Source organism: Rhinopithecus bieti, unplaced genomic scaffold (genome assembly GCF_001698545.2).
Source record: "Rhinopithecus bieti isolate Rb0 unplaced genomic scaffold, ASM169854v2 scaffold_3062, whole genome shotgun sequence".
NCBI classification, from domain to species: Eukaryota; Metazoa; Chordata; class Mammalia; order Primates; family Cercopithecidae; genus Rhinopithecus; species Rhinopithecus bieti.
The window spans coordinates 2,008,913-2,021,724 of record NW_016804432.1 but is presented as its reverse complement, the minus strand read 5'-3'; the positions used below and the strand labels follow the sequence as shown (position 1 = coordinate 2,021,724).

The 12,812-nt window shown below is 36.9% G+C and overlaps 1 protein-coding gene across 1 annotated transcript in view; it reads right to left on the bottom strand.

Annotated features, from left to right (window-relative positions):
• Nucleotides 1–11,185, bottom strand: part of LOC108527098 (titin) — a 284,505-nt gene extending 273,320 nt beyond the window's left edge. The window contains 6 exon segments of the mRNA XM_017868255.1: nucleotides 3,296–3,540; nucleotides 3,635–3,720; nucleotides 4,201–4,488; nucleotides 5,941–6,144; nucleotides 8,323–8,426; nucleotides 10,974–11,185. Coding sequence (XP_017723744.1) covers nucleotides 3,296–3,540; nucleotides 3,635–3,720; nucleotides 4,201–4,488; nucleotides 5,941–6,144; nucleotides 8,323–8,413 — 914 coding nt within the window. The 5' untranslated portion in view covers nucleotides 8,414–8,426; nucleotides 10,974–11,185.
• Between the last annotated feature and the right edge of the window lie 1,627 nt (nucleotides 11,186–12,812).

Below are 12,812 nucleotides of genomic sequence, written 5' to 3'. Positions count from 1 at the left end.
TGGCCTACTATTGTAAGGTAAAATTTTTTTCAAAACTAATTTAATTCTTAATAAGGCTTATTACATTTTCCTCTCTAGGTGGCAGTATTGCCCTATCATTGCATTTTATTAATTCTGCATATAAGAAAATGTTTATAAATACATTCTGTCACTATCTAGGATATTTAGCTTACACTGATCATAAATGAAATGATTATTCGAATTAAGCTCAAGGTACAGTTGATATTTTCTATAACTTACAGAGTACCTTAACAGTACATTACAACATTAACTGGTTTCACGAAGAAATGTTTATTTTCTTGAGGAAGGGCTTTTTTTGTGTGTGTGAAAATCCATTTACATTTTGTAAATGAAATCGTAATCAGACTAAAGGAAAATCTAGAGAACAAGTCTCTTTTCTGAACATGACTGCCTTCGAAATATAACCAAAACCAAGTTAGAATAATGTGTGGTTTCCACTAACTGAAGAAAAGCAAAGAGATGTGCACTTTTAAGTTTCACCCTGTGCCTTGTTCTTGCTGTACTTAGTAAATGGGTTTAATTTGAAACAGTTAAAGACAAGATTAGCATGACATGACTGATTAACAGCAGGTCACAGGTAAGCCCATAACTGTGAAAATCATTGTAATTTTGGTCATTGTAGGAGAGTGCTTATTTCTGCACTTACAATAAAAAATAATCACCTAGTCACAGCAAGATACAATGCACCTTATTCAATGAAATATGTTTGCCTTTCAAGATTAAACTATGAGATATTTAGGAAGTAGTCTATTTTTGATAACCATTATTTTCTCTGCAAATTGGCATTTTATTTCTTAATTATTTGAAAGCAAAATTTGGGGGCAATTTGGATAGTTATTAATGAACTTTCAAAACTACTGAGATGGTCAAAATGCTCCATGGGATCAGGAACACTCCATGATTCTAAATGACCCTTAGGCTTGGGTTTTAAAATATAGTTAGGTTGTTATTTCCTCAAGAAATTGCATTTGGCTTGTGTTGTGATTTCATGGTGTGCAAACTTGGATTTAGCCTGAGACTGAACATTTTTTTTATTCAACTGCTAGACATGTTTTTTAAAGTAAGCTTTTTTTCAAGGTTTCATGTTAGTGTTTGCCAATATCTTTACATTTTGTGGCTAAAACAATAAAATTGAAAAACATCTAGCATTTTTTTCCCACATATTTATTGGACAGGAGTTGACACACTCCCTCTCCTTTTGGTTGCCTCTCATGTGAAATACTTTTCTGTATCTTTTGTCTTTTTTTATTTGTGTAGTATATTTTCCTTTAAAAATTAATTTATGGATGATTTTTAATGCATTTAGTGTATTAGTTATTTGTCGTAAGTGTTGCAAACATTCCCTCAGATCCATTTCTTTCATTTTGCTTGTTTATGGGTCTTATCCAGCATAAACATACATAATTGTGTATGCTATATACTGTTTCTAGGCTGGTATTGTCCACCTTGTAGCCATTTTATGTTTATTATGATACTTTTATGGCAGAGGCAATGAAGTATCTTGAGGAGGAGAAACCTCTTAAAATGTTTTCAAAAGTTCTGTTTGGTTTAGTAATGACCTTTTGCCATACATATATTTTGAGTTGTATGTAGTTGAATCTGTAACTGTGTTTTTAAAAACTTTTGCCCATAAATGCTTTTGCAAATTGTCTTCTCTCTCTCTCTCTCTTTTTTTTTGACTATTTAATCAAGCTGAAATTTACTTTGTAAATAGTGAGAGGCAGAAGTTTGTGTTTGTTTGCTTCCAGATGGATAGCTAATTGGACCAGCATTCTTTATTAAAATACCTCTCCCTCCCCTGAATTGAAAGGTCACTTTGCTTTTTGAATTCCCTGTATACTTGGACCTGTTCTACTTGGATCTCTTTCTGGACTCTCTGTTTTGTTCCCCCGGTGTATTTTTCTATTCACTTACCAATAGCATACTGTTCTGATTATAGTAACTTTACAGTATGTTTGAATATTATTTAAGTCAACTATCTCCTTATTATTCTTTTATAAAAAATTTTATTGGCAGGGAACATCATGTGTTTTTTATTTCATTTAAATTGATCAATAAACACTTATTGGTTTGCTCAAATTTTGTACATTTTTCATTTCATCATATTAAAAGTTTCATCAAGATAAACTAAATCCCAAACTTTCAAAACTGTTGTGGACAATTTACACTTGATTATATAATTTCTGAGCCTTGATTATGATACATGATCACCTTCTAAAATACTTCCATATTAAGTAAGCATAAAGGTCCATTTTATTTTCTAGATAAAATAACACAAGCATATGCAAAATATTTAAAAGGTTTTACTTACTGCCTGAATATAAGAATATTGGCATAATTACTTTCTATTTACAAGGCACTTTCAACTAATTATCTCATTGAACCCCCAAAATGCAGCTTGAGGTCATTCTTATTGTGATTCTCTTTAATTTACAGATGACACAACTGAAACCTTAAATAAACTACTTAACTTCTTTAATTCCAGTTATCCATCAATAAAATTGAGGATAATAATTCTTACAGGTTGTGAACATTTAATAAGATAATGTATGTATAGTTCCAGTCTGACAGAGGAAGTGATCCATATATAGTAACAATTATTTTATTATTTATACTTATTGCCCTAAATCAAACTGTTAAGTGATCAGGCTGATTTGTCCTTAGGGCTTTCAACTCTAACTTCTGTACTCTTCTCCTTTCATTGTGCCACTTTGGCCCCTAAAGTAGATATTTATTACATGAAATATAAATAAGAATTCAGAAGTTTTTAAGGGTCTTCAATTTACCTGTGGACAGTGAGGATTTGTGAAAATCATATTCAGTAACTTCTTGGTTTACCTCCTTTGTCACCTGCTACATTTTTGATTGCATGAAACTTATACGGGTGGAGGGCTGGGAAGTGCTGGGAAGAGAAGGGCGTGGTCCCTAGCGAGGCCTGTGCCCACGTACCTAGGTGAGGACAGGCACTGCTGCCTTCCTGCCCAAATGTTGCATTTCCCACGATCACCCTGACCTGCCACGCCCCCACCCTATGCCTATAAAAACCCCTGAGACCCTAGTAGGTAGACACACAAGCGGCTGGATGTTGAGAAGAACACGGAGGCTCACAACCTGCAAGTTTGTATGCTCCCCTAGAGGTCTGAGCAGCGCGGGACACTGAAGAAGCGAGCCACTCTCCGCATCTCACGCCCTGCGAGGGGGCGAGGGAATCTTTCTCCTTTCAAAACCTAGTTCCAAAATGTGCAATAACCTGCTCTTTCTACGGAAGCTTTACCTGACCGGAGATGGGGTCGGTGCCCGCACGTGTCTGACCGGGGAAGGGGAGTGTCTTATGGGCGATGGGGACTGCTGCCGAGCCAGCTGTGCTTTGGCAGCAATGGACGGTGGCGTTGGGGATCTTGATTTTGGCTTCGGAGGAATCCTGGGAGGTGTTTTATGTGGCAGCTGTTGCCCAGCGGCACCATCTGTGACCATCTCAACTGTTGCAATTGATCTGGCATCAAAGTGGGCTTCAATCTTCTGTAAAAGATTAAAACAAAGCCCACGTTGAGGAGGAATAGCTGGGGACGCAACAATCTGAAAGGCTTGAAAACCAACAGTGTAGAAAAAATACCTTTTCAATTCGGGTTTGTCTTGATTCTGAAATCTGAGCAGTCGAAACAATTGTCTTTGTCTTTTTAGCAGGTACTTCTTCTTCACCTGTGGGAAGGGAAAGATGAATGTTTAGGAGGGGCACAATGACCCATTTTAAAAGAGATTCTGTTAATTCTGACTACAAAGTCAAAAGATTTTCTGGGTATCCCAATAGAGAAAATTGCAGAAAGTTTTGGATTTTGCATGAATATAAATTAGGTTTAAAATAGAAAACATTCATTACTAGATAAAATTTACTTAGAACGATTTTTTAAAATTTCATTATTTGCCAATAATTTGGAAATGTAGATCACTTAATTGAAACCCTTTCCAGTTTATAATGAGATTCATAAGCACAGATTGCTTCCATTCTGCGCTCCTGCCTAGAATCTCAGGGACTTTTCACGGGTGTCGAAAAGCTGGCTTTTGTATTAGCTCACAGCCTTCTTCCCAGGGCTGCGAGAGGTGGCAAATGAACCCTTGGTCCCACTTCGTCACAAACCAGCTCTCTCCCCTTCTCTCTGTTCCCCAACCTCCAGCACATACCTTGAACCAGTAATTCAGCAGTCGAAGTAGCTCTTCCAACGCTATTGGTGGCGTTTACTGAATAGGTCCCTGAGTCTTCAGGGTATGCTTCTGCAATCAGTAAGCTGTAGAGCTCGCCTTCTTGTGAAATTTGGAAATCAAGGGAGCTCTGGATTTCGGCTCCATCCCGGTAGAACTTCACCACAGGTGTAGGGATTCCAGTCACTCTCACTTGGAGTCTCACTTGGCTTCCTTGTCTCACGGTCATGCTCTGCAGTCGTTGAACGAAGTTGGGTGGTGCTGTCTCAGCTGCGGGGGCAAGAGAACAAAGTCAGGAGTGAGAGCCAGGGCGCTCCCCACAAGGTAATTTTTAAACAATCACAACTCCAATTCCAAAACCAGGTGATGACTCGCCAATCTAAACATCCTTAGCTGTCCTTGAACCCAGTTCACCCAGCGATGACAGCAAGAATGGAACCAGGAGATTACAGAAGGCTTTCTCACCACCCTATTTTATCTTATTTGCTTTGTTTTGCTTAGCAGTTTAGGCCAACACTTTTTGTTTCTTTGTTTTAAATAAAAGCTCTAGATTTTGTTATAACATTTCTTGAGACTCTTTCTGGCACTTCCCCCTCAGCCTCACATCTAGTGCTCTATTAATATGCGAAGGCCATGTTGCATATTCCAGTAAGTTGCATTAAAATGAATTCCAGTGGTTGCTATGATGGGTGCACCTGTTACTTAAAGAATCACTATATTTTTAATTTAATTTTTAAAATCCTAAACTTTCTCCAACTTGATAGGTATTCAAATAACCCAAATATTTACTTGCATTTAAAATGTTAAACCCAATAATAAAATTACTTCATTTTAATTACATTACAGAAAGGGGATTTTTTGGTTATGTTGAAAGAAATTTTTTACAAGTGTGAGGAGTGAATGGAATTAACTTTGACATGATTTTGAGTGATAAACAACAGCAGGTGCTGCCAACCCTGTGCATTTTCCATTCGTGAATTTTCTGGGTGCATGCTAAAGTTCTACCTGAAGTTACTTGATGTCGTTTCTGTTTAGGTCAATTATAGCCCTATAATTGAACATCACTGAATGTACAGTTTATTGGATAAGCATATGTAACTTTATGTAGCTCATGTAGGATATTGTTATAAAACATGTAAAGGCATGCAATATTCTGTATAATAATGTCTCACTAGGTAGTAAAGGATAGAGAAAAACAACAGGCCACTAAGATTGGTGATAATTTTTCTGGGGAAACGGTGTCATGCGTTTGAATAATTAACAAGCATTTGTTTTCTTCTGGGTATGTTTACATGCCTCTTAAATGGGTAGTCTGTAGACCACCGCCATCAGAATTATCTGGATACTTGTTAAAGTGTGAGTTCCTGGAGATTCACATTTTCCTGGAGAATATGTCTTATTCCCTAATAGACTTATAAACAAGGTTCCAAGCTTTTCTACTTGCTGAGAAACATGACTTTCAATATTTCCTTAACATACTTTTGAGTGTTTAATATGTGCATAGAGAAACTGATTCTCAGCCACTTTTATGATGTACTCTAGAGGAAAATTAAATTCCAAAAGGCAAACAACTTGTTTTCAAATAATTCAGCCTCCAGTAGACCCTTCTCTAGTTTAAAAGCTGCATCTACCTATGCCCATAGCTTTTTCTGGACCCCTTTCCCAATTTGCCAGAGATGTCCTCTGAGGGAGCAGAGGATTGGCAGGTCCCCACCAGCCTACCTTTCACGAGAAGCTCAGCAGTACTAGTTGCTTGTCCAGATCCATTGGTGGCTCTCAGGGAATATCGTCCACTGTTGGCTTTAGTCACGGCGGGGATCGTCAGTTTAGCGCGGCCATCGCTAAAGGAGATCTGCACGCCGGGCAGAGTGGAAGTGGAAATCACCTGGCCATCCCTAATCCAGCTCACCTCAGGAACTGGAAAACCTGAAGAGCAAGAACAATTCATCTTTAGGTTTGAGTGGGCACCGCAAAGCCGTCTGCTCTGTCCCATCATGTTCATTGCCTTGTCCGAATCTGTAAAAGCTTTCCAGCACGGAATGCCACTTAATGATAGGGAAAACCCAACAGTTGCATGATCAATGTGTAAACTTGCAGACCATTAGGAAGGCAGGAAGGGAGGAAACTGAGGCCAAAAGTGGCCTAATGATTTTTCCAAGGTCCTTCAGCTAGTAGTGACACAGAGGTGACTAGAATTTCCATCTCCTGCCTTCCTGCCTAGGGCTCTATCTGATGCAATTTAATAGACATCATTAAAATCATGAAAGGGACTTATAAAAATGAAGAACCAAGGAAAATTTGAAATGAAAAGTGACTGTTGTCCTCCTTGAGAGCAAGTGAAGAACAAAAGCAGCAAACTGATCTCCAGGTTCTCCCTGACAGGCCCAGGAGGCATGCCTTCCTCTCTCTGTGGTTACAGGGACACTGTCTTCTTGGACTCTTCTGCTTTCACAAGTGCAATCAGTATAAACATTGTAACATGGACAAGCAATTTCTCATAATAAGAAACCTACTCTTTCAGAACAACATGTATCATTGGAATTGCAGCTGGAAAGCCAAATTCTCTTTGTCTGCCATAAATTGTAGAGCCGAGAACAACATGTCCATGGTTTGAGGTTTTAAATATATTAAAACTCTATACATTGAGAATGTATGAGGCACATTCAGAGCATGATTTATTTTGCACTTGGCATAAAGGTTGATGCTTTAGCTACTTAGACTGGGAGGTAAAGATAATCTAGAGAAAGTCTATTTTGTTGTTTATACATTAGCCAATCTCCCACTATGGCCAATTAAATAGTTTATTGGACTGATTTATGTGTATTGGATATTTTCAGTAGTGTCTTTGTAACAATTTATTCGCATATAGTTTGAAGGAACAAGAGGATATGAAGTAGCCAGATTCCACTACTTCTCAAGGAGGCAAATTCCCACAGAAGTCATATGTGTTCCGGAGTTCAGAAGTTACTGAGTGCTACCAGATAAATAAGTAAATTATTTGGAAGTCAGTAAGACTTTATCATGCAAGAAGAGGGAATTTCATTGGTCTATATATGTACAATAGAAAATAAGTAATGATTATGTGACATTTGTGCAATGTAAAATAAAGTATTATCCAGTTATGAATAAGATTGGTGCATACAATGGAAAAAAAGAGAAAAAAATATTATTTTATATCTTTATCATAAGCCATAAAATTTTTAAAAAGAAGTGGGCAATGAACCATGGAAGTACACTAAATTAAGAATTAAGCATGATTTTTTATTAATCCATATCAATCTTACATGGCTAGTTACAACACTACAGAAAGATAAACTATTGATTAATTTTAAAATTATTTACAATATAGTTCATAAACTACTCCCCATTTTTTCATAAGACGATACCATGCATTTTTTTGAACCATCCATAAACCGAGTTGTGAGGAAGAAAAAGAAAGGCAAAAAAGAGATGAACTTCTTTTCAAATAAAATTCTAGGGTTAGTGTTTACTTCCTTTTAAATAGAGAAACCCGAGAAGCATATTATTTTCTGTCATTTCAAAATGATTGGAGTCTTTTAACTCATTAGAATCACTCAATAAAGGCTGAAAATAAAATAATAAAATAATGAGGAGTTGGTTAATTACTGAACAGCTCTGCCTCTGAGGAAAATTAGAGGCACTGTTATTTTGCATATGAACCAACTGAAGTTCAGGTGTCCAGAGCAGGCAACCCAGACTGCCTACCCAGTGGCTCTGTGGCTGGCTTCTACTGGGCTTGAGTTCTTGGCTTCCAGTCTGGCTCTGCAGCTGAACCCAAATATAGAATGACTAAATTTGGTCCTACTTAGCTACTGGATTCTAACAGCAATTTTAATCCAACGCTAATTATTTTTGCTTTGTGGAATAACAGATATGAATAAAACATTTTCAAGCCATTATATTGTCAGATTTTGTCAGTACTCTGTGAATGGTATACCCTTAAAATGACCTTTCCATAGTGTTGGACTAATTTACCGAAGTGAAAGCAGGGCTTAAAGTTGGCATCAAGTCCTGCACTAACGTTAACTTACTGGAGAAGAGGCAAAGGAAAAAAACAGCAAAAGTGTGGATGTGTGAGCTTACCACTAATGTGAGCCTCAAAGGTTGCGGTACTACCCTCCAGTACCACAACGCTTTGTAACGGCTGCGTAAACGTCGGTGCTTGAGTTGTCATCTTTCTAGGCACTCTGGAAAAGAAGAGAAAATAAATTAGGGTGTCCCAGCTAAGGGTCACTCTGGAGCTGCTTTGCAGATAGCAGAGACACACGTTTCTCCAAATGGATTGCTCCATAGGTCGTCTATGGGCCTAGAGTGATGGACAGGTCTTCTCTATTGTGGTTTGAACAGTTTTGCATAGTTCATCATTGAGTTTACTTAAAGCCTAACCTGAAGAAGCAAGTGTAAGGGGAAATGGAAAAAAATATTAGCCAAACAGAGCAAGGAATGAACCCTAGTGGTCAAAGAGGGAATATACATTCTTACCAATAGTGGAAAATCGGGTTCAGAGTTGAAGAAAAAGAAAGCCACAGCAATGCAGAGTTAGTGAAGTGTAATTAGAGAGACAAGACATGTGATAAATGTCAAATAAACCTCTGGGCCTGGCGCGGTGGCTCATGCCGGTAATCCCAGCACTTTGGGAGGCTGAGGTGGGAGGATCACTTGAGGTCAGGAGTTCGAGACCAGTTTGGCTAACATGATGAAACCCCTGTCTCTACTAAAAATACAAAAATTAGTCAGGCGTGGTGGTGCATGCCTGTAGTCCCAGCTACTTGGGAGGCTGAGGCATGAGAATTGCTTAAACCCAGGAGGTGGAGGTTGCAGTGAGCAAAGATGGTGCCACTGTACTCCAGCCTGGGTGACACAGTGAGACTCCATCTCAAAAAAAAAAATTTAAATTAAATAAACCTCTGCATCAGCTTAATGTGTAAGTGACAATTATTTAAAATTTTCCTTTTCCCCAATATTTTTCATTCACTCTATATTCATAAAGTTGACATTGATTCAGACATTATCAGATTACTTAAAATAGTTGCCAGAAGTAAAAATCTGAACTTTGTAATTTCTTTCCTGACTGGAAAAGCTTTGGCAAGCCTTATCAAATATGCAAACTTTTCATAGACAGCATACGGTGCTTTTTATTTCTTAACATTTCTTCATACTGTAACTGTGCAGTAAATGTTGCTACTGCTGAAGTAAATATTCAGAAAAATTTAAATTTTAGTGAACAGGCCAAAGTTTATTATAGATCTGAAAGAAAAATGCTGGCTTGAGTTCTTAATATGGAACAATTTGCAAACTTTGAATAATGGAAGGCTGGTGTAAAATGTAGATGAAGTGAAAAGGCCTATGCTTTCATAAAGTAAAATATTCAACATCAAAGAAACGAGTATAAAATTTGCAGTGAAGTCATTTTGTTAAGTGCAAGAAAATACTTTGCCTATCAGTTTCAGAGAGATTATGTGAAGAATTTTCTGATGCATAAATACCTAATTATTCAACATGACTATTCTGTTCTGAAATAGAACATTTCTGAATTGTCAATCACTTCATTACTATTTTTCATTAAATTCTTTGTTTACTAAAACTTCATGGAGCAATAATCTTCTCAATGATAATTCTGTTCCTTTTTGTAACTTTCTACTTAGTTAAAACAATGAAACCAGCATTCTCTGAGACAATAAAATTTATATTTGGAAAATTCAGATAATATCCAAAAGCTTTCATAAATTTTTTGTCAGAAACTCCTTTTTGTAGCATATTATCTTTGGGACGAACAACTTTCTGTGTCTAACTTTTCTGTTTACAAGCTAGTACATCTAAAATATCTGTCTTCTTAGATATAGAATACCTAATTATATATCTATGTATTACAGGCATTGACAATTAGTAATCGAATTCTAGGAAGATGAGAAATCAAAGTGTATTTAGAAGTAAGAAGCCTTTCCTTTAAACATTATTTCTCACCCTTCTTAGCATCAACATTTATCTCAAAATATATAATTGGACTGTGCGCTGAATTAAAATGCATGAAGAGATTCTGAATATTTTAGAAAACAATTATATCTTTTTATTCCAAATCTCTAACTATGTTGCAATTAACCAGCTTAAATTGATCTTACATTCCTATTGTCTAGGTAAATTTTGTTGCTTTAGCCCTTGCTCTTCACAGGCCTTTGTCTAACTGGCGCTGAAGGTATGCATCTAAAATGTCATGCTCTTAAAATAAACTCTCCTAAACTCTCCAAGGTTGACTGACAGCAGGCAAGTGTTCTGTCACTGTCCTGCAACTGATACCTCAGCAGTTGATTCCCTTAAAAAGTCATCAGGGTGTAGCTGATACCACATGCATTTTATCAGAGCTATTCTTGGTGTGCTTCACTTTATCATTGAGTAATATAACCTTGAACATTCTCAACAGACAAAGAGAGTCTAGAAAAGAAGTAAACATTTTTCTCAACATTTCAGACCTCAACTTTTAGAAGATGAAGTGAACTTAGGCAATTTGAATCATGGAATCATTTAGCTGATATGCTAAAGCTTTCAACGTTTTAAGGAAAAATGTTCAGACATTTTAAAATAGAATGTAACAAGCAGATTTAAATAATGGGTCAGCACTAGCAAGAAGTAGTTATACAAACACTTGTACAAAGGCATTTAGCACACACAAATAATCTGGAGCCAGAGATCAATAAGAAAGTGACTCTACTATTAAAATAAGAAAAGTTACTGCTCACCTGATTTCTCAAGAGTGCCTAAAAAGGGTGGGACTAAGCCCAAGGTTGCTTCTGAAACGACGTCCTATGGAGAGTTGGTTTTTCTGACCATCTCCGACATGAATCGGTGAGCCTCTAATCCTAAAAACAAAACTACACAGTCAAGACTGTGTAGTTTTGCTTTTCTATGCAATCCCTACACCCGAGGCGAGGCTGGGAATGCACGACTGCTCAAGAGCCAGGGTCTGGCCTGCCCTTATATTCATCAGATCTGCTGACAGCCCTGCATCCTTAGGCAGGGCCCTGGCTGATTGGCTGTCTTAGGAAAGCATGATGGGAGAGGACCTATTTGGTAGTGTCACATACCACCTGTTCTTCTGATTGACAGTGCTAAATTTAGTACCTCAAAGGAGACTTTACCAAGGAAATAGAACTGTATTTAAAGAATAACTGTGTTGAGGCTCAGAGAAGAGAATTGGTTGCTGATATTAAAATCTGAAAATGCAGGTCTAAAGAAGTGTGACAGTAGATAGCACTTGTGGGCAGTTATACAAAAGAGCCCCAAACCTGAGGACTCTGCCCTGAGTCAGGTCCCAGTCCTGTTCCATTCCCCCATAAAACAAACCAAATGGACCTGTCAATCATGACAGCAGATGAGGGAATTTATCTCAAGTATAAGGCTTCACGTTCTCTGAAGAATCAGTTGCTATAAACCTTAGTGTTGAAGAGAGCTCATTTGTACTACCTACATTCTCCAGAATCCACTTGTATTTCGGGGACAGTTACACTGATGTTAATGAGCTTATTGCTTATACAACCCTGCAAGAAATAATGTTGAAAGGCAAAATTGGAACTCTGTTTAGGTTAGTCTGTACAGTACAATGATTTCAACTTTGTCAGATTTCATTTTTGTCTGGCATTAATATTTACAAATATGTGTGCACTGCTCCTTAGTAAGTAGCCAGGTCTTATGCTTAAATCATCCATAAGGTTCTTTTTCCAGGCACATGAATGCTGTTCTGCTAATCTCTGGAGTTTGCTGTTACTAATGGGAAGTGGTTAGGAGATGATATAGTTGCTATTTTAGGAATGAATTTAATTTCAAGCAAGAGATATTTCAAATACAAAAGAGCACACCAAAAGATCTTTATAATGACTCAGCTGAGAGATTTGTGAAACTCTACTTAGAGGGAAGAAAATTGTCTTCTTGATAATGGAAAAGACTTTTATCAATAAAAGAGACTAAAATTTTAATTTAAGTTAAATTTCTTTATAAATTTCTGTAATAAAATATTCCCTGTTATGGAAGAATTTGGTCATGCACTAAACTTTTCAATTTCTTGAGTATTTCCTATCTTATGTTTATTTATATAGTGATTAATATGTTAATGTTTAACAGAGCTTAAATTTACTGACAACTAATGTAGTATAGTTATATTAACAAGATGACACCATGTACCTATTTAAGCATTTTTCTCCTTTACTTAAGTGGTGTATCTGTATTGGTGGCACCATTTCCACCCCCATAGATTGCATCAGCTATAATTCTATTTGATTGTTTTATTCAGAAACAACTGGTTTCATATTATATACTTTGAAAATTATTCCCAGTGAGAGATTTGTGTTACAAAGAATCTGCCAGTCATAAGACAAAGAAACAATAGAAATATGTGATCTTTCTGTTTTGGAGTGTTCACCAATTGGTTATCTATTTAGGATACATTTGTGCATGTTCGTGTGTGTGTATGTACTGTGCATGTGTGCGTATTTTTAGACTCATTTGACCTAATGTGAAGCAGATTAATGTTGTGTTATGTTCGTTGGAATTAAAGTCAAACCATTTTAATTCTTATGGGAACT